The sequence below is a fragment of the Pseudorca crassidens genome, chromosome 5 (assembly GCF_039906515.1).
Source record: "Pseudorca crassidens isolate mPseCra1 chromosome 5, mPseCra1.hap1, whole genome shotgun sequence".
In the NCBI taxonomy this organism is placed as follows: Eukaryota; Metazoa; Chordata; class Mammalia; order Artiodactyla; family Delphinidae; genus Pseudorca; species Pseudorca crassidens.
In genome coordinates, this window is record NC_090300.1 from 49210412 (window position 1) to 49233230 (window position 22819).

Sequence of the window (22819 nt, forward strand, 5' to 3'; positions counted from 1 at the left end):
AAGTGAGGAAATATTACCCATACCCTTTACTCCAAATGCTTTTCATTCTTTTTCCAACTTCCGTCATATATTAGAACCATGGTTTTCAAACCTGGATACTCATTAGAACCACCTGGGGGATTTTTAAAAATTCAGATGCTTATGCTATAGTTCAGATTAATTAAATCAGCATTTATTAAAAAATCTTCAGTTTGAACTATATTTAAAATAGATAACCAACAAGGACCTGCTGTATAGCACAGGTAACTCTACTCAATATTCTGTAACAAGCTAAATGGAAAAAGAATATATATATGTATACATATAACTGAATCACTTTGCTCTACACCTGAAACTAACACAACATTGTAAATCAAATATACTCCAATATAAAATAAAAATTAAAAAAAATAATCTCCAGTTGATTACAGTGTGTAGTTAAGAACCAGTGATCTAGAGCTGCACTGTGTAATATAGTGACCACTAGCCATGTGGGGCTATTTAATTTACATTTATGAAAATTAAATAAAATTTTAAATTCTATTCCTGAGTCACACTAGCCACATTGCTCAACAACCATATATGGCTAGTGGCTACCATATTGGACAATAGAACTATAGAACATTTCTATCATTGCAGAACATTTTATTGCACAGTGTTAATAAAGACTTGATACTCAAAGAATGGCCTGTATTCCATCATCATTAGCCTCATATAAGATTTTGTTTAATATGGATATTAACGTTTAAGAAGCTTAAGGTCATTGACATTTATTGTTATTTGCTAATAATGGATTTAAATAGTAGATTTAGTCAGATTTCATGTTTTAATTAGTGACATCAAACTATATATTATTTACTCAATTATTCATTAAAAATTATTCTTTGAGCACCGACTATTTGTTAGGCATTTTGCTACTATAAGCTGGGTGCATACTGGGGAACAAAATAAAATGGTTCAGGGTTCTTTTGGGAATTGGATAAAAATTTAAAACAAAGATACAGAGAGAGAGACAATTATTCTAAGTGCCATGAAGGACCAAGTAAGATAAGGTCAGTAGGGAAGGACTCAAAAGAGGTAACATTAAATTTAATATCTAAAAAATAAGAGTCAGAAACGATGATTATGAAGATTGCTTACTCATAAGTAAGTTTCGCTTGTGACCATCCATATAGATTGTGAACATCATAATGCAAAACGGATGATCCATCACTAAGAATCTGCTCAGTTTCCATACACATGGTTCTGAAATGTAATCCATCAGTTCTTTTTGTGAGTTCTGGGGAGAATTAATAAAAAAAAATTAATATGTTATAAAGTAACTTATATTGAAATATGTAAATTGTAACTATAAATTATTTTGGCAAAACATTAATCATTGTTTGAAAATATTACTGATTTTTCAACCATTTGTGCACTTTGTTTATGCTAATTATAAATGAAAAAATGGTCTGCAATGTGATTGCAATTACAGTTGTGACTGGAAAATATGTGCACAATTTTACTATATTCAATAATAAAAATGTTACTAATTAACATGAACTCATAAAAACCTGAAAAGTAAGTGTACTCCGAAAAGTCTACTATATTTTATGCATTTAGATGAGAAATACTGATTAAATAGATTTAAAAAAAAAATCCATTTGCTAACATAAAGCCCTGGCATATTTTCTCAGTTTCAGATGCAAATTTTCAGAGCTTTGCCATCACTTTAGATGTAACTGTTTATGCAGTTTACTGCCTACATAAGAGCATGAGGATGAATGTTGAAAGACCGTACTTTTCCCTCCTAGGTCAGGGACAACCAAAGAAGTGTTGTTAGCATTGTTTCACTTTTTTCCTAATAAAGAAAAACTTTAAAAAATCTTTATAAAAGATTTTAATTTTTTATCTTAAAGAATATTTAGAATTCTCACATCTGGGAAGATTCTTAAGAAAATCAAAGTAACAACTTCAAATTTAGAAATCTATTCATATAGATAAAACATGTTTCTTGAGTTTTCTTCTCGAAGTAATGTTAGATGATTTAGATGATATTGGTAACGGGTTGAGATGTGGTCCAGTGTGTAGATGGGTAGTGAGTATTGGAAATGTGCATCCTGTTCTCTATGTCATAAGGTATATAAACCTGATTAATAAATAATAATATCATGATAACAGCCAAGGCACAGCAGCAATATTGTACCTGGGAAATAAGGTGGATAATTTAGCTCTGTATTTCTGCATTGATTAGTAGTTGTTCCATTTACAAAGCTTGATGGTTCATTCATATCCTTAAAAAGAGAAAGAAAAGTAAACAAAAAACAAATTTAGGGCATATCTTCTTAAAAGAACTAATTCAGAGACCCAGTAAATTAAAGTAGGATATTTGAATAATAGTACTTTACTATTCTAAAAAGCAAAAGTATAAGGCATCTCAACAATACTAAAGCATTTAGTTTAGCTCAGTCTTTCTTAACATTTTACAATTCACATCTCCTTTTGAAAACCATAAAATGTCCTATTTTTCTCTGTAGATAAAATCTATATAAAAGTGAATTGTTTTCTATGTTTCTAGACATTAAATTATAATAGTGTATATTCCCCCATGTCTTTCCCTCCATTTCTGCCCTGGAGCCTTGTATCAATTTTTTTAAAACAATGGTTTGTGGTTTTTAAAACCACAAGATAATAGTTTCCAAATACAGAAAATTTCAAAGAGTATCTCTATTGAGTACACATTTCAGAATTTTAGTACCATATATAAACGGACCATCATATAAATATATAAATTAGTTGTCATTTAAAGGTGATTCCTCCATCATAAAAAGGTTATCTTTTCTGGATCAAGATATAATTATTGGGGATATATTTAATGGAATCCCTTATAGTACATAACTTTATATAATTAAAAAAAACTATCTTTATACAACTTTACATCCTCAAGGCTTGTACATAACAGCACCCCTATAAGTTTCTTTAATTAAAAAAGTAAGTAAATTAATGCATACGTATTGAAAAATCAGCAGAGTAGAAATGTCACCTCCAAAAATCTAGATAATTATTATGTAAATAACTCCTGTATTAAATATTTACTTGTGATAAAGTAAATTCTTTTTATGTTATCTCAAAATTATATTAAAAATCTTATTGCCAGAATTTTAAAGTTAAAATTAGGATATTATTTAGAAGATGATTTTGCTACATCTGTAAGAGTTTATGACTTCTTATACCAAAGACTGACAGCCGAGTGTGAGACATATCTATATTGAATGAAAATAAAATAAATATTTATAAGCATTTATATATCATTATATAAAGAGACTATTTTGGTCTCTTGGTCAAGTTGAATATATTCAACTTTAATATTCAGGAAAAAGCAACTAAATACTTAAACTGAATTGTTAAAACTGAATTTTAACAGTCTTTTGCATAAGAAAGTTCTATGGAAAAAATGAGTGAGCTAATTTCATAAAGAATACTTTGTTAACATTATTAAAATCTAGTAAGAATTTTGCATAATCAATACACAATAAATAACTTAAAATATAAATTTCTTGAAGTTTACTTACAATCCACAAGCCATCAAACTTCATCTGGTTATTGTAGAAATCTATAATTTCCCTTGTCCACCACTCTGCTGTGGAGTTCCTGAAGAAATCTGGAAAAGCTACATGAGCTCTGGAACCCTGTAAAAACAAAATTTAGACCCACATATAGAAAGTCATAAGAGAGACCAGTCAGTCACACATTTATCTGTCAGATTCACAAGTGATAGTGAAGGCAGCTTGATCTCAACTTTAATGAATGTGTATGATTTTCCTCCAGCCACTCAAGCCTATGTGTGTCCTTAAATCTAAACTGAGTTTCTTATAGACAGCATACACAAAATTTACAAACTGTTAGCTAGACTAAGAAAAAAAGAGATGAGAATTACAGCTGATGTCACAGAAATAGAAAGGATCATAAGAGGCCATGATAAATAAATATACAACAGACTGGATAACCTAGAAGAAATGGACGCATTTCTAGTTTCAGACAACCTAACAATATCTGATGAGTAGAAATGCAAACATCCTCAACCAAAATATTAGCAATCACATTCAACAGCACATTAAAAGGCTCATACACCATGAATAAGTGGGATTTTTCCCTGTGAGGCAAGGATTATTTAACATACAAAAATCAATCATTGTGATTCAGCACATCAACAGAATGAATGATAAAAATCACATGGTCAGGGCTTCCCTGGTGGCGCAGCGGTTGAGAGTCCGCCTGCCGATGCAGGGGACACGGGTTCGTGCCCCGGTCTGGGAAGATCCCACATGGCGCAGAGCGGCTAGGCCCGTCAGCCATGGCCGCTGAGCCTGCGCATCCGGAGCCTGTGCTCCGCAACGGGAGAGGCCACAACAGTGAGAGGCCCGTGTACCGCAAAAAAAAAAAAAAAAAAAAAAAAAAAAAAAATCACACGGTCATACCAATAAGCAATGCAGAAACTCTATTTGATAAAATTCAACACTCTTTCATGATAAAAACTCTCAACAAACTAGGAATAGAAAGAAATTACCTCAACATGATAAAGGCTCTATAATAAATGCCCACAGCTAATATACTCATTTAGAAAAAAACTTTCAGAGTTTTAGTTCATATCAGAAACAAGGCAAGGATGCTCACTCTTGCCACTTCTATTTAACATAGTCCTGGCAATCCTAGCCCAAATAACTAGATATGAATAAGGGGGGAAAAAAAAGCAACCTAATCAGAAAGGAAGAAGTGAAAGTGTCCCTGTTTATAGATGATGTAATCTTATATGTAGAAATCTCTAAAGAATACACACACACACACACACACACACACACACACACACACACACACACACAACTATTAGAACTAACAAATACATTCAGGAAAGTTGCAGGATACAAAATCAACATGCAAAAATCAGTTACATCTCTATAGACTAAAATAAACTGTTTGAAAGGAAATAATCTCATTTACAGTAGCAACAAACAACGATAAAATACTTAGGAATAAACTTGACTAAGGAGTTGAAATATTTGTACACTGAAAACTACAAAACATTACTGAAAGATATTGAAGAAGAAACAGAAAAATAGATAATCCATGCTCATGAACTGAAATAATTAATATTGTTAAAATGTCCATAGTATTGAAAGCAATCTGTAGATTCAATGCAACCCCTGTCAAAATCCCAATGGCATCTTTTACAGAAATATAAAAAACAATCCTACAATGTATTTGGAACCATAAAGTCCTTGAATAGGCAAAATAATCTTGAGTAAGTAGAACAAAGCTGAAGGCATCACATTTCCTGATTTCAAAATATATTCCAAAGCTACAGTAATTAAAAGTATGGTCTTGGCATAAAAATAAACACATAGGCCAATGGCACAGAATAAAGAGCCCAGAAATCAATCCACACGTGTATAGTCAACTGACCTTTGACAAGGGTGCCAAAAATATACAATGAGGAAAGTATAGTCTATTTAACGAATGGTGCTGGAAAAACTGGATATTCACATGTGGAAGAATGAAATCAGATCCTTATCTTATACCGTAGACAAAAATCAAACCACAATGGACTAAAGACCTAAACGTAACACCTGAAACTGCGAAACTTCTAGGAAAAAACATAAGGGAAAAGCTTCATGACAATGGTCTTGGCAAAGATTTTATGGATATGACACCAAAAGCACAGGCAAAAAAACAAAAATAGACCAGTGAGACTACATCAAACTAAAAAGTTTTTGCACAGAATAAGAAACAATCAACAAAGTGAAAAGGTAACCTACAACCCAATAGAGAAAACACTATAACCCACTTAGAAAATGGGCAAAGATTTGAATAGACATTTCTCTAAAGTACACGTACAAATGGCCAACAGATAGATGAAAAGATGTTCAACATCACTAGTCATCAGGGAAATGCAAATCAAAACCACAGTGAGATGTCACGTCACACCTGTTGGGATGTCTATTATCCAAAAAACAGGGAAAACAAGTGTTGGTGAAGATGTGGAGAAACTGGATGCCTGTACACTGTTTGTGGGAATGAAAAATGGTGCAGCCACTGAGAAAAACAGTATTAAAATTCTTCCAAAAATTAAAAATAGAACTACCATATGATCCAGCACTCCCATTTGGGGACATTTATCCAAAAAGACCTAAAATCAGGATCTCGAAGAGGTATCTGAACTCCTATATTTATTGCTGCATTATTTACAAGAGTGAAGATATTGAAATAAATTAAATGTCCGTTGATGGATGAATTGATAAAGAAAATGTGGTATATACAATGGAATTCTATTCAGTCTTCAAAAAGAAGGAGATTCTCCAATACAGGGCAACATGAATAAACCTTAAGGACACTATGCTGAGTAAAATCATCCATTTATAGAAAGACAAATACTGCACAATTCCACTTATATGAGGTATCTAAAATAGTCAAACTCATAGAATCTGAGAGTTGAATGGTAGTTGCCAGGGTCTGGGGTTCCAGGGGTAATTGGGAGTTGCTATTCAATAGTCATAAAGTGTCAATTACACGAGCTGAATAAGTTCTAGTGATCTGCTGTACAACACTGTCCTTAGGGTGAAGGATGCTATATCTTAAACTTAAAATTTTAAGAGTAAGTATCATGTTAAGCATTCTTACTACAAAAAAAAAATTAAATAAAAAAAAAAGAATTGTTCCTTGGATTAAATACAATAAAATGTAAAATTGCTTCATAGAGTGACTGAAACACGTTGGTATTTAAAAAAATAAATAAATCTGATTTAATATGGTCTGATATAGAGAATTAGAAAATAAGCCATCACATTTTTTTTTTTTTTTTTTTTTTTTTGCAGTACGTGGGCCTCTCACTGTTGTGACCTCTCCCACTGCAGAGCACAGGCTCCAGACGTGCACGCTCAGCGGCCATGGCTCACGGGCCCAGCCGCTCTGCGGCATGTGGGATCCTCCCGGACCAGGGCACGAACCCGTGTCCCCTGCATCGGCAGGCGGACTCTCAACCACTGCGCCACCAGGGAAGCCCCAGCCATCACTTTTTTAAGGAAAGTATTAAAATTGAATTATTGGTCAAAGTCGTCATTAAATCCCAGTGCTGAATTTCTTTCAGTTAAATACTTAATCAATATGAAACTTACATTAACAGCTTCATCTATTAGACTTTCATCTTTTGTTACATTTGGCAAATCTGGCCAAACCTACAAAGAGAGAAGAAATGGGAAACCGGTTCAAAATAAATTCAGTGTGGTATGACTGTTGTAAACAAAGTGTAATAGAGTTTTAGAAGCATATTACAGACTCAAGATCCCCAGATCAGTAATTCCTTCAATTATTTTTTTCAGTTTGTGTTCTGGTATATGTATCATTTGCAAACTATTCCCATTTTCCATATTAATCTCCTCTTTAGTAGGGCAAATAAGGAAAAGAATACCATCCTTTGTGGTCAGTAGTGATTTTGCAAGCAATGCATGTAACCAAAAGGTCTGGTCAAGAATTAATATGAAAAGCATATTCTAAATTTAATTTAATGTGGTATATTAAAACTCTTTCTATAATTACTCCAGGATTAAAATCTAAAAACAAAAAGTATATTTTTATATGAAAGGAATTGAAGATCTGAGTTGGATGATGCCATGCTGAGGCAAATATCTTCTTGGTTTTTGCAGTTAGTACTAAATCCTCCTCTTTCCCACACACCTACTCCAGCCCCTGCCCGCGCCTACCAACATTTTCTTCTACCACAACCACAAACACAGAACAGAGCCCAAATTCAATCAGGCCAAAAGCTCTGGGATTTAAATCTATGTTGTAGAAATTAGAAAGTCCCATATAAAAATGTAAATAATCCACAGAGTTGTAATTACATACAAGGAATTAATTGCTGATAGAGAATAGTGCTTGAAAGGTAGAAATCTGAGAAAATGTATAGAATGAGAAAATATAAAATGAGGAAAAAGTAAGAAGAAAAAAAATCCCTTTCTGTAGTCAGTACTGTATACCTGTAATGTTTCTTAAAACATGATTTTTCACTGTTTATCACATAAGTTTTTCTATTTTACTTTTACCTTTTTATTCTGAAATATTTTCAGACTTATATAAACATCACAAACATTATACCTAGTGTTTTTCTATACACTTCACTGTTCTTCCCCTAATATTAACATATTTATAACCACTGTACAATTATCAAAACCAAGAAATTAACATTAGTAGAATATTATTAACTAATCTACAGTCCATGTTCGAATTTCACCACTTTTATCACTAACATTCTATTTTTGGTCCAAGATCCAAAAAGGCTCCCATATTTCATTTAATTACATCTCCCATTATGGGATTTTTTTCATTCTAGTTATGACTAGTGGATTTTTTCTTTACTCTTTATATATAAGCCAAATCAGGATGCTTTCTATAATGTGCTAATATACACAGGTTGGGATATTATTGCTTAAATGAAATACAATGAATTATATTCCCTGTTCAAGTCAGGAATACTATAAGTATAGCTTTTACAAACATTGTTTCTTTTATCAATGAGATGTTTTTAAGAGAAGTACAAACATTTAAATGACCCATGTAGTATAGAATAGTGAATAACCATATTATTAATGTCAGTTTTATAATAAAACACAAGAGGTACCAAGAAATACAATAAAAGGCAATTTAAAGATGAAACAAATAGTATTTGGACATAGGACATATAAACTATTTCTTTGTTTCTAATAATTTGGATTGAACTCAAAGAGTATTATTTTATTTATTACCTATTAAGTCATTACATCTCTCCGTCTGAATATGTTTTTAACTGTGGCTTAATTAAATAGAAACTTTCCAATAGTATTTTTACACTTATTTTCTTTCAAGATATCAATTCAGTACCTTTGCCCAACAAATATCATTGGTGTTAGGCCATTTGACAAAGACATCTTTCTCTTGTCCTCTTTCAAAGGCAGGGTAAGGCTTCGTTTCATTTCCTGAAATTGCTGGATCCTAAAATTAAAATGAAATACAATCCAGGTAACTATGGTATAAAAGTATAGCCACTTGAGTAGCTGTAATAAAATGTTACAATTTTCCATTATTAGATTATCATTATATTGTATTCTTACATAGACTGACAAAGGGACTGATGGCATAAACTTTTTTGTTCTAGTTAGATTGTCTTCTAAATTCCCTAGAAGGAAAATTTAAGAACTTTTGAAAATGTATTAGCTATGATTTCAAGCAAGATTACAGGTGTTTTTTGCTTTGGTTTTATATATCCATGGGATTTCTGGCTACCTATCTTGCTTTCTGTAACATATTGATGAAATATTCTTCCCACTGAATCACTAACTTTTAAAAATAGATTTATTTATTTATTTATTTATGGCTGTGTTGGGTCTTCGTTGCTGCACACAGGCTTTCCCTACTTGTGGCAAGCGGGGGCTACTCTTTGTTGCGGTGCATGGGCTTCTCAGTGTGATGGCTTCTATTGTTGCGGAGCACAGGCTCTAGGCACGCGGGCTTCAGTAGTTGTGGCACATACGCTCAGTGTAGTTGTGGCTTGTGGGCTCTAGAGCACAGGCTCAGTAGTTGTGGCGCACAGGCTTAGTTGCTCCGTGGCATGCGGGGTCTTCCCGGATCAGGGCTCAAATCCGTGTCCCCTGCATTAGCAGGATTCTTAACCACTGTGCCACCAGGGAAGCCGCTGAATCACTAATTTGAAGGAAAACTTTTAAACATGACAAGCATAAGAAGCAGTCCCAGAGAATAAGTTAAGAATTGTATAGGAATAGAAAATCCATCATCACTTTGTGATAGTGTCTGTAAATTGAGACCAGTCTGCAGCTTGGGTGATTACTAGAAAACAAACTGCCTTTGATTCCCAGCTTTATTTAGTCTTAAATCTCTAAGGATACACCTAAGAATGAAGGTAGCCTGTGGCAGCCATGTAAATGAAATGAAGTGTTAAAGGAAGAAAGATTTAGATTTGGGAGTACAATCCAAAATTATATACTTCATATTTTGAAACACCTTTTCCTTCCTCGTTCAGGAGAGAAATCTTAACAAACTAAGATAATAAGGCTCAGATAGAATATAAAATATAAACACTGACCAGGACAATAATGTATCTCATCCCCTCACTTCTTATTTTGTCAACAAACTGAGGAAGGTCACGGAATTCTTCATCAATCGTAAAGTCTAGTTGCCTTTCCATGTAATCAATGTCTGTGTATTGAACATCCTGAAAGGTATAAGAATTTTAGTGGCGTAAGATTCAATAGAGGGAGTTTGTCACATTCTGTTATACTTATGAAAATAATAGCAATATGAAAGTTTCAATTCCTAAGAGAATGAATCAAGTAATGTAATGTTCAAGAAATAAAAGTAGCATGTATAGATGCAAAATATTCTAAGAGCAAGTTCGTGTTAGTGCTCTGTTTTGTTAACAGTTCATTAAATAGTAATTTTGATTTAGAAGTACAAATTCTTTCAAATCAGTATCTTTTGTTATATAATTTCCAAAGGAAATAGGAAGACACAGGAGTAAAGGACTTATGAGGTTATGAAATTATATTAAATGGCAATTTGGAATTTTGTACAATATATAGAAATAGGTATTGCTCTATTTCTGGAAACACAAAGCAAATATGGGATAATTTCAAATAATTCTAATATTGCCAAAGGGGAAGAAAGAATTATTAGTAAATCCATCAATAATTATAAAATTATTCTTTTATTATCCACCAAAGTCACTTTTGAAATAACAGCCCAAGCTTAAATAAGCAAAATATTGTTTACAAGTAGGTATTTACAAATATATTTAAAGAAACAAATGCTTTATGAAATCTTTAATTTAGGTCTAAATAACATTTTAAAACATTATTTTCTGTTAATAGACAATTTCTTCTTCTAGGTGTTATAAAAATATGGCTAGCATAGTAGATCTAATAATGAAAAAATCTCCTTTTTTAAAAGATTTTTTTCACTTGCGTATTGCTACATCATCAACCTAAACAATTAGTTTCCCTATAATAATGTATTCAGGAACCATATATTGGATTCTACTATAGGTACTGATGACTTATAAATAAGGTCCTTCTTACTCTTCTTAGAATGAGTTCTTATAGACAAAGCATTCTAGATTTCAATGTTTAGATGTTACCAGGAGGATCCCTGAGATTCCTTACTCTTCCTAAAAAGTAAAAATCACAGGAAGTGATTATTTCTGGATACTTAAGAATATTTAGTTTCCCAAACACTGAGGGAAGAAGATATTCTGCAAGCCCACTAATTCTGTATTCTAATATGACAACTATTGTCTATTCCATGGCAAAAATAATTGTTTCACCTCGAATTCTTTTTCTGTAATTTGTCACATTAGTTGATGAAATAGGTTCCTATGGACTCTTACTCTCATTTAATGAGAAGAGAAGAAATGTGTTTGACTACGTACGAGACCCAAAGCTTCTGAGAGAAAAGCAAGTGCACAGTGACTTGTTCAGTACAACACACAGTCATGGAACAGGTGAGAAAGAAGGAAAAGGAATGGTATTATCCCTTTATGTTATCCATCTGATAAAGACTACTAATAAAATCTCATATCCAATTCATTTGGTGCTACTAACAAGCACTGATTTTTGCCAAATGCTTAAAATAATTTTAAAGTATATGTGCTTATTTCATTCTGATTTTATAGATGACATATTTAACACCGTTTTAAAAATTGATATACATACATAGGGGATCTGAGCAGCCACCATGTCATTATATACTTCTTCAACTTGTGAAGTATTTCTGTACCCATAAAGACATAACTGGAATCCCAAAGCCCAATAAGGTGGCATGACTGGTTGGCCGATTACCTTTGAAAAAAAAATTATTTGTGAACAAAGAGAATGACTTTATATTATTAAAAAACTTTATATTTTTTTAAAATGTGCAATCATACTCTATGGTATTGCTTTGTTGCGACTTCTGGAGATGGGCCCAAAAACATATAAAAGTCCAAGATTCCTCCAGTTATGCGATATGTTAGAGCAGGAGTTGGTTGAAATGTAACATCTGGAAGTCCAAAATATGATTACATTTTAATCTGTTATTATTTTATTAAAGTCACATAAAATATGTTAAACTAAAAAAAATTGTTTTACCCATTGCATTGCTGTTAAGTAAGAGAACTCCATGAGCATGGCTCTCATCTTCCAGAGCCATGTAATAGGGATGAAATCCATAGGAATTAAGTTTATACTAAAATTAAAAAAAACACATAATATATATTTAAATAATAATAGAATGTGAATTTTGTAAATGTAATATTTAAATTCACTCTATGATTGAAACTAGGAATTTAAATGTTCCTTCATTGCACACACAAACTATGATTGAATTAAACACATTTTTTTAGAAAATAATTTATTATTTGAAGCATTACTGCATTAGAGAATGTGAATGAATATACAAATGTGTAACACTCACAAATACTGCCACATTAACTTATGTAAAAAACCATTGGTTTTAGAATAGTTGGGTTTCTTTTCACAGGTTATGTGTCTTAATTTATTTATAAATTTGTACTTCTTTTTTAATAATAGAATGTTCTATAAATGATTAAACTGATCAAAGTACTCAAACTCCTTAAGTACTTAATGTGATAATATTTAAGTTTATATAATATTTTGATAAAATTTTAAACAATAATATGTTATTTATATACAAAGCATTTAATTTCATTTTCAGCTAGATCTTTTCATTTTTCAGAATAGAAAATCTATACTCAGGGTCATGAAATATCTTGTCAAGGTTACAAAGCTTACAAGTTGATGATCCCTAATCAAATTGATATCATTGACACACACTGAATCTCAGTAACTGATTAGTATGTGAAAGAAAATTTATATATTGAGAATCAAGGTTATATTAACCTAATAATGCCAATACTAATGTTGAAGGGTTTTTTTTTGGTTTTTTTTTTTTTTTGGCCCCACCACAGGGCATGTGGGATCTTACTTCCCAGACCAGGGACTGAACCCATGTCCTTTAGTAGGAGCGTGGAGTCTTAACCACTAGGCTGCCAGGGAAGTCCCTGAAGGATTTTAAAGAGGTAAATTTTGGAAGAACATATTCTTTCAAGTGGAATAAATGAAAAACAGCCTTTATAAGTCTGAACTATTGTGATACAAATAAAAGTTGTATGAGCACCTAACAATAAAAAGCAGTTATGACATTATACACATTTATAATCTCATACTGAATATATCCTTTAAGTTCACATCACATGTGAAAATGGAAATGAGCTAGTATTTTTATTAAAATGTATTTTCCATTATATGTTTAGAATAATTATAGTCTATATCAATTGTGCAATGTATTAAATAGTCATGAAATGTACACCATTAATAAGACAAAACATTGGAAAAGTGATATGAACATATAAAAACATTTTCTAAAACTGTAACTTGCAATATAACCTCATAAAAATGCACAACTGCAGCTTAGGGTAACAAAGGAAAAAGGATCAAATCTTTATCTAAGGAGTAGAAAAAAATTTCAAGGAGAAGCCAGTTATTTTCTAAAAGTTGAAAGTAAACATGTATTTGACAGGGAATTCTGAATCTGAATGTTCTTTCTATGCAGTTGAGAGGGTAAGGAATTGGGTCACAACCTCACTTCTCACTGTAGTCAATGATGTTATCCATTCGATCCTCTACTTTCACCTGTAATTTATGGTGACTTTTCATTTGTTTTTCAGAAAATCACTCTAGCAGCTCTTGGGATCTCTAGCCCCCTTTCATTGCTTCAGTATTTAAGTACAGGCCTACAAAGAAGTGGCTGGGATCTGAATCATGGTCTTAGTTGCCACTTGGGGTGGTCAAATATTGGTACCTACACCAGGTGGTTGGTCTCTTGTGAACATTCCCCAAGTATGCCAGTTCAGATCTCGCTTAAATGCTGTGTGCTCCGTTTCCCCAAAACCATATATATATTCTGATGGTAGGCGTGTAGATATTTGAATGAACTGGTTGTTAAAAGCAAATCCAGGAAGGCGAGAATCCCAACTGAAAACAAAAGAAAACAATTTTATTCCTGTATACACATACAAATAGTATCTCAAATAATAATGGTAATTCTTTCTTAGGTGTTATAAAAATCAATTGTATTTTTCTCTATAGGCCTATCATACCCAGATACAAATGGAAATAGATAATTTTTCCAATACATTTTTTTGGCTAAGTTAAGGAATATCTAAAATATGTTTCATATATTCATAATCATATTATGGCTACATGTTTGTCTTTAGACATATATTGCTTTTTAAAATAAAATTAATATAAAGTTATCAGTAATATATGACCTAGAAATAATATATGTCCTAGGAATTGAGAGTCCTTTATTGTCCCGTTCCCTTGAGATAATCAGTAAATTTTTACTACGTATAGAATAAAAAGAAATCAATATCAAAATAAACTATAAGGTATAATGGATATTTTAATTCTAAACTCTATTATTATTTCCAATCATTTTCTTCTTCTTTTGTTTTGTATTTATAAAACCATGTGTTTATGAAGAAATCCAGAAGAAATGTGTTACAGAGAATGTCATTTGCAAGAAGAAGATAAAAGAAGAAGAAGAGAAAGTTGGCAGAGAAAGGAAACATAAGTATTAAAAAGAATTTGAGACATATTCAAATTTTTATATTAATGATTTTGGAAAAGTATTTACTAAAGAATAATGCTTCCTGAAAAACAATAAATAATGCCTCTGCATCAGGAATTTTCTACAAAATCATTTTGCTTCTTATCCTTTGGAACAAAACTGTTATCATAACAACAAAATTTTAAAACAATATAAACATAATTTTCTTCATTATTTGTATCCATACTGACAATACCTGAACACATCGTGACAGTATCTTGTAAAGGATAGCAGGGCAAGCTTAAATTACATAGAAGTATCTTTTAATACACTGTAGTTTGTAGAGCTTTTTACCAAAAAAAGGTAATATTTTAAAATTTATATTTATTCATTAGACATAAAAACATATCTATATGTGTATATCTTAATTTACTTTCATCAATTCCTGACAAACATAGTATTAACTTTATCAGATTCCAGGACCAAAAAACTCCAATTTCAATAGTTCTAATAAAATATTTACATAACACATTTCCAACTACTTATTTTGACAACACTCATCGTGCTTTTCAATAGGAGTCTTGGTTCTCAACTTGATTAGAAGAGTGGGTCTGATATTTAATAATGAAATTCATCACATCCAAAGTGTAAATAAAATTTTACACCAACTGTTAATGATTTGCTGACTTTAGTTTTTAAATGTTAATATAAGCCAAATTATTTAATACATACACCTAAAACCACTTTTGGTGTGATGACATGCTAGCACAGTGAAAATACCCTTCATATCAAATAATTGAATCACTTACATAATTCTTCCTGTGCTTCTCCTTCGAATCTGGATGCCAAAAGGATTTTCCTTGATTTCAACATCATAAAGTCTATTTTCATAAGTACTTGTCGGTGTAGCTGGAATGTTTAATGGTACTGGAACTTCATATCTCTTATTTTGGGGGTCATAAATCTATTACAGAGAGATAATGAAAACAGATATGTTTAGTTCTTATTGCCAACATATTAGGTACATATAATTAACTAATTTAAATAATGGTTCAAACAAGAATATTTAGAATTCTTATCATAATTCCTAATTTTGTATCCATGGCCCATATATCTATATAGAATTCCATACACATATATAGATATGTAATGGACTCAAATTATGTACTGTATTTTACCTGTTTTAATGTTTTATAATTCATTTTTCCATACAATGAGAAATCTTCAGAAAGAGAACTTTAAAGCTAAATATTCATTTATATGCATACACAAAATTATTTATCACTTCATGGTTAGACAAAGTTGTTTCAATATTTTTGCCTTATATATGATCTTACAATGAATATTAATGCTAATTTATCTTCATTCATGTCTTTATTTCCTCAGTACATTACTTATAAGTGATAATATTAGGTCAGAGTATTCTAACATTTGTAGGATCCTTGATAAACTATTGGTAAACTGTTTTCCAGAATTAGTGTACTAATTAATATTCTCACTAAGAGGTGTACTCTAATACTGTTATATGTTAAACTAAAAAGCATTTATTTCTCAAACAGTCATTTATTTCCTTGCTGATGAGGATAAACCATTTTCTACACAATTATTCAAATTTAGCTTTCCGATTCTTTGTATTTGCCTTTAGTTCCTTTTATTTTTAATGAGTATAATTACTTTAATATTTTAGTCCAAATTTTATTTCTTCTTCTGTTAAATGTCTGCTTGTGAGGTCTTAATATTTTTCTTGATTGTATGAGTTGAAATTGCTTTCCATTTGTCATATATGAGTCCATACTATTTCTAATAGTTTTCTTAATGGATTCCCTTGGAGCTCTTAAGTAAAAAATAATTGCTAAGTGTAACTATTGAAAGAAATTATCTCTTTTGTATTTCTTATTGCATTGGCCAGAAAATTCAGATCACTGTTTAAAAAGAAATAATGGAAACAGTAAGCATCTTATTGTGTTTATTTTTTTCTGTTTTGTTTATTTTAATGGGACAACCAACATAGTCCAATTCTAAGTGATTTATCAATTTATCAAGAATTTAAATAACTAAAAAATCACGACCATATGTTTAATTATTCACAAAGCTAGCAAAAACAAAAAATTTTATTTACTGTTCATCTAGCTATGAGCTCTGTAGGAAAAAAAAAGTTTTACTTTATAGAATTAAAATGTCATCAACCCAGTTAATAATCCTTAGTATTACATGAAAAATCCAAGCACCAAATCTATTTAAAATCTGTCTTGAGAGATGAATCATGCATTGAGATAGTTTATATTAAACATACCTTAAACTGCAGCATATCATCTTTATGATATTTCACCTCCACATGAAGAGTTGGGATGGGATCAGAAGGTAGCTTTATTCGAGCTTTTACAGTATTCAGCTGGAGGTCAGCTGTTATACCCACTGATGAGTAATGAGTTGACTGGACTAAGTAAGAGTTGTCTTCTTTAGGAAAGTAACACTCAGGTGCTTTGGATCCTAAAGGAGCCTAAAAACAAGACAAGTTCATTGTCAGAAATTGTAAGCATTGTAATATTAAAAAAAAATAATAAGGTAGACATGTTAATCACATGTTGTATGATTTACAAATGTTATTGTTTAATACTAGAATGAAATTGCAGTCATAGCACAAAATATCTATTAGGCAACATGACACACCATGTACTAAAATGTTTAGAATATTTATATTTTGACTCTAAAGATAGACAGGTAGAGCAGAACAATCAAATGTCATAGTTTTTCAATTCAGAATATAGATGATTGTATTGTCTCTGAACATAATTAAGTATATTACTCATAACTTTTGATCCCAAGCTTGTTTTTACACTTCTTATTGATTACTGCCTTTTTTTGTGTGTAAAATGACTCTACAATAATCCTCAGAGTGGCATGAATATAAAGTTCTTTTCTTTTACTTATAATCAAAGTATATTATTCTTTATTTCATGACTGGTCTTTCTATTGGTTAATTACATCCTTACCAGTATTATAATAGGAACTGCAGCCAAAGATCAGGGCTAATTGGTCTTTCTTATTAAATTAATATATTGTTGGAAGAAGCAATGTGCCCATCTATATTTCCCAGTCTCTTTTGAGGAAGTTGTATGTGACACCCCCCTGCCAAATCTCCTTAAAAGAAAAGGATATAAGCTGATTAAATTAGGATAGCCTTTGTTCTTCCACTTTCCAGGCCTGGAATGCTGCATATGTAATTGTATAATAAAACTTTGTGGATGAAAGACAAATGATAAATAGGGAACATTGACAACATTTAGATACCAGAATATTAGGCCTGGGATTTTTTCTGTAATAGAAAAATAAATCCTGTCTTGTTTAACCAAATCAGATTTTAGGTCTCTGATACTTTCAGCTTCAGGCAATCCTTAACTGATAGGAATACTTCAGTATTCATTCCAAAGGCATGGAATCGAGTGCCAATGGAACCAGGAAAATGATCAACTTTAGAAAGTCTGTATATGTCTGCTTCGTAGCTATCTTTCTGCCCAGTATCACTTTCCCTTTATCATTTTATGTTTTCTCATTTATCTTTCTTGGTAGTTTATCAGCATTGTTATTTTTTGTAGTTAGGATGAAAATAATCTTGTGATTTAATTTATGGAAACTGTATAAATCCCATCTAAACCACCCCTTTTCATATAATCTCAATCCCTATGTCCCTCACTTGCTTTCTTACACTCAGTTGCAAAACAACAATGCTGGGAAAAAAACCTATCCTCTACATTCTCAGTGCCTACAACTGTGTGGCTGAATGGCTTGAAAAATGCACACAATCATGTAGACTGCTCTCCCTTTATATAATCATAAAAGTTAGAGTGGGTCCGAAAGATCAATCATACTATATTTGCCTAGTTCACTATCACACTGCCCTGAAAAACATTTTCCTTTTTTCTCCCATCACAAAAACCCTCCCTATTCTCATCATCTCCTAATGATTTTCGTTAGTATTTTAGTATGGAAAGGAAAGCAATTGGGAGAAAAATCAGAACAAAACACCACAACTACCCACCCACCTCTTTACCTCCTGTTACAAAATATGTATGGTCTACACCTCTATCTAAGGTGAACCATTTCATTCGTGTACCCAATCCCACGCCTCCTTGCCAATGAAGACATTTCTCCTGCAATTCTCAATTCTCTGTCCTGCATCACTAATATTCTACTTATTATTGGTTATTCTCAATGGCATAAACCAATTTGATTTCTCCCATCTTAAAAGAAACTGTCACCTCACTCATTTCTCTAATTACTGCTCTATTTTTTTATGCTTTCCTTAGAGCAAAATATAAAAGGTTCGCCATATTCACTATCTCTAATTTGTCTCTTCATTCTTACTGGAATCTCATTCTCACTCTGACCAGGCTTTAACTCCCAGCACTCCATCAGTATTTCTCTTGTAATAGTTACCAAAGACTTCCATGCTGCCAAATCCATACTTCAGTTTCTAGTTCTTATTTTACTGATTTATAAGTATAATTTGCACAGTTGATAATCTTCTCTGTCTTGAAATGCCTTGTTCACTTGGCTGACAGGAAGCAACATTTTCTTTGTTTTCAACCTACTTCTTTTACAATTTGTTCTCAGTCTCTTTTCTGGTTCCTTATCACTTCCCTGAGTCTAAATGTTGGATGATTCAGGGTTTAGTTTTTGACTTTTCCCTTTTCTATTCAAGCTCATTCCTTTGATGATGTCCTCTCATCACATGATTTTAAACACTGTATATATGCTGACTCTAAATTTTAGATCTTACCAATGATATAAAATTTTCAGTTTCATTAGTTTACATCTCACAGTTGGAAAACTACACTTGGATTTGTACTGAGTACCTCAACCTTAATTTGTCTAAATCTTAACTCTTTCCCTCCATGTTCGTTTCCGCACAGTTTTGTCAATCTTTGTTACTATCAACTTTCTTTTTTCCAGCTGTTTAAACCAAAAACTTGAAGTCATTTTTACTCTTCTCTCATATTCTATATCCAATCAAGGAACAACACATTTTGGCTTTATCTTAAAAATATGCAGAAAAGTCAAACACTTATTACTAATTCTACCATTACCACTGTGGCTCAATCTACCAATATTTTATTTTGATTACTGTAACAGCCTCTTTCCTGGTCTCCCTGCCTTATTCTTCTAACAGTCTGTTCTCAACACAGAAGCCATTATGGTCCTATTAAGATGGAAATTTAATTTTCTCATTCATCTTTTCAAAACTCTCCAGAAGTATTCTATCTCAGAGTAAAAATCTTAATCCTAAAAATGGTCTAAGTAATTGATCCTCATTATTTGTTCCCATATGTCTATAATTTCATCTTCTGCTGTTCTTCCATTCACTCATTCTGTTTCAGACACGATGGCCTCCTTGCTGTTTGTGGACTATACCAGGTACATTCTTACTTCAGATGTACTTCAGGTTGATGTATTTTCTTTATGGAATATTATTCCTTCCTTTCTTTCTTTCAACTCTTTTAACAAATGCCACCTTCTCAAAGAAACCTTCTGTGTACAATCATTAAAGTAACACCACTGTCATTCTCCGCCCCCCTTCTCCTTTTCTGCTTTATTGTTCTCCATAATACTTATCTAACATAAAACATAATTTTTTAGGTTATCTATTTGTTTTCCCACACTAGAATATAAACTCTATCAGGGAAGAGGGTTTTGTTTATTTTCTTCGTCTAGAACAGTGCCTAGAACAAAGTAGTTCTCAAGAATTTGTTAAATGGATCAATGAATAAACAGGATGGTCTAAAGAAACATAAATTTTCTAAATCATCATATTTAATGGACTTCTAATGTTAAAGCTTCACTTGTTTGACTTAAAAATCTATAAGGTGTTGAATAGTAATAGTAATGGGAAAAATAAAGTTTTCACATTTTCTTATTAGAAGTTATTGGAGCTTTAGTACCCATCATTTATATTCATTTTTTTAACTTTTATATTGGAGTATAGTTGATTAACAAGGTTGTGTTAGTTTCAGTTGATAATGAGAGTAAGTGACCACGCACTGAATGCAATGGAGAATGGGTATGGATTTGAATGAAGAGTTGGAATTTAAGAAGAAGATTTTGGAGGCATATTGGAAAGATACTTCACTATTTGGCTTTTATTGATTTCATTATCATTTCTCCTCCTCACTTCTTTTCTTCAATTCTTCCATAAACTTTCCTAATGGTAAAGATTATGCTACTTCATCAAGCAATGGAGAGGAATGAGGGCCATTTCTCTGGTGGCAGAGATTCTATATATTCCCTCATATAAGTGTAGACATTTCTGGGAAGTTGCTGGCAGATGTGTCTAGACTCTTCTCAGTGTTATAACACATGCATTTAATTTATTGATTATATGAAATAATTTCTTTTTTTGCTGACAAAACCCAATGATGTAACCAAAAGTTCAGAATTTAAAAAATAAAATGAGTGTAGCAAGAGGGGACTTTTCCCATATCCCTTTCTGTAAAAATGTCTACTATCAATGACCATCATTGTTGTTGAAAATGTTTTTCTTTTAATTAATTTATTTTATTTATTTATTTTTGGCTGCATTGGATCTTTGTTGCTGTGTGTGGGCTTTCTCTAGTTGCGGTGAGCGGGGGCTACTCTTCCTTGTGGTGCACAGGCTTCTAATTGTGGTGGCCTCTCGTTGAGAGAACAGGATCTAGGTGTGCAGGCCCCAGTAGTTGTGGCATGCAGGCTCAGTAGTTGTGGCTCACAGACTCTAGAGCGCAGGATCAGCAGTTGTGGCACACGGGCCTAGCTACTCCATGGCACGTGGGATCTTCCGGGGCCAGAGCTTGAACCCGTGTGCCCTGCATTGGCAGGCGGATTCCTAACCACTGCACCACCAGGGAAGCCCTGTTCTTGAAAGTTTGACCAAAATTACTGGCAGAAATTGTCACCTCTTAGTGGAACAGATACAGCCCATCAATCAATTTCAGAAATTTTAATAACTTGAGACAATGCTTTTGAAACACTACTCCCTACTGGCATAATACCTTGCTCAATTAAGCTAGTCAGCCACAACTAACATCTAACAAAGTGCAACAAATAGAGTTCTAGTTTATTAAATAAAGTAATACTATCCAAAATGCCTGGAAAGCAACTTACACATCCATTTAGTCTGGCTTTTACTAAATTATGTCTTTGGAGAATTAAGATAAAGATAAATTATCTATTAGAAGTCCTAATTTCAAATTCCAAATGCTTCTCTAGATGAATTTAGCTTATATGCTGTAGAATTAAAATTATAATATATACAGTTTACTTTGAAACGTTTATGTGAAAGCCTTATCTTGAATAATTAAAATTCTTATTACCGTTTCCCATAAGCAGCCACGTTCTTCACAGCGTTGTTTAGTTGCAATGTCTGCATCTGGATAACAAGTAAACTTTTCAGCTTCCAAGAAAGTTTGATCCCATTGAACAGTAAAGTTTCTTCCAAGGTTAAACATGAGATTGTAAATTAGTAGATTCTTTGAAGAGAAAGAAAACATTAAAATATTTCTGACCACTGGACAATTTAAAAATACTTAACATTTTTAAAATGCAGCAACCCCACGCAATTCTTCAAATCAAATCATTAATAATTTTAATATAATACTAAAAGAAAGAATAGAAAAGAAAAAACATGGCATGCCACTGAAATAGCTAGAATCTCAAGAGTTCTCAAAACTATGAGAAATTATAGAATACTAATAAAAAACATTATCTTTAAATCCAGATGTGTTCAATTCTCAGTTCTGATACTTAATGCTCATGAATCTGGGGAAATTATCTACTCTGTTTTATCTTCAATTTCCTCCTCCTGTAAAATGGAGATAATGAATAAATGATCTGTGAAATTTAAAACACCTGGCATTATGCTTGGGGCATACCAGGTATGAAATAAATAGTAGTCCCCTCAATGAAGAAAAAGGGAAGAAAATGTTGACCACTTTGATTGATTTGGAGGCTCCCAGAGTCAGAGGAGGGGAATATTATTTATTTATTTTCCTAATTTTATCCACTGCTTATAATATTTGAGGGACAAGTTAGAGAGGAGATAACATGGTATTATGCAAAAAGAAAAAAAAAGTGAAAGGATAGTGTCCAAGAACAGGAGAATTAGAAAGATGTATCTATAAGTGTCTTTGTAAATCTTTACATTAGCATAAAAATAGAAACAGATATAAACTGGGATTGT

At 32.0% G+C, this 22819-nt stretch overlaps 1 protein-coding gene across 1 annotated transcript in view; it reads right to left on the reverse strand.

The window, feature by feature from the left end:
* SI (sucrase-isomaltase) overlaps nt 1–22819 on the reverse strand; it is a 99727-nt gene that overhangs the window by 23739 nt on the left and 53169 nt on the right. The window contains exons 24-36 of the mRNA XM_067737224.1: nt 21954–22109; nt 16901–17107; nt 15417–15571; nt 13862–14030; nt 12126–12222; nt 11924–12036; nt 11712–11837; nt 10088–10216; nt 8869–8979; nt 7128–7187; nt 3531–3647; nt 2165–2252; nt 1120–1258 (exon numbers count right to left, since the gene is read on the reverse strand). Coding sequence (XP_067593325.1) covers nt 1120–1258; nt 2165–2252; nt 3531–3647; nt 7128–7187; nt 8869–8979; nt 10088–10216; nt 11712–11837; nt 11924–12036; nt 12126–12222; nt 13862–14030; nt 15417–15571; nt 16901–17107; nt 21954–22109 — 1667 coding nt within the window. The remainder of the gene's footprint in view (nt 1–1119; nt 1259–2164; nt 2253–3530; nt 3648–7127; nt 7188–8868; nt 8980–10087; nt 10217–11711; nt 11838–11923; nt 12037–12125; nt 12223–13861; nt 14031–15416; nt 15572–16900; nt 17108–21953; nt 22110–22819) is intronic.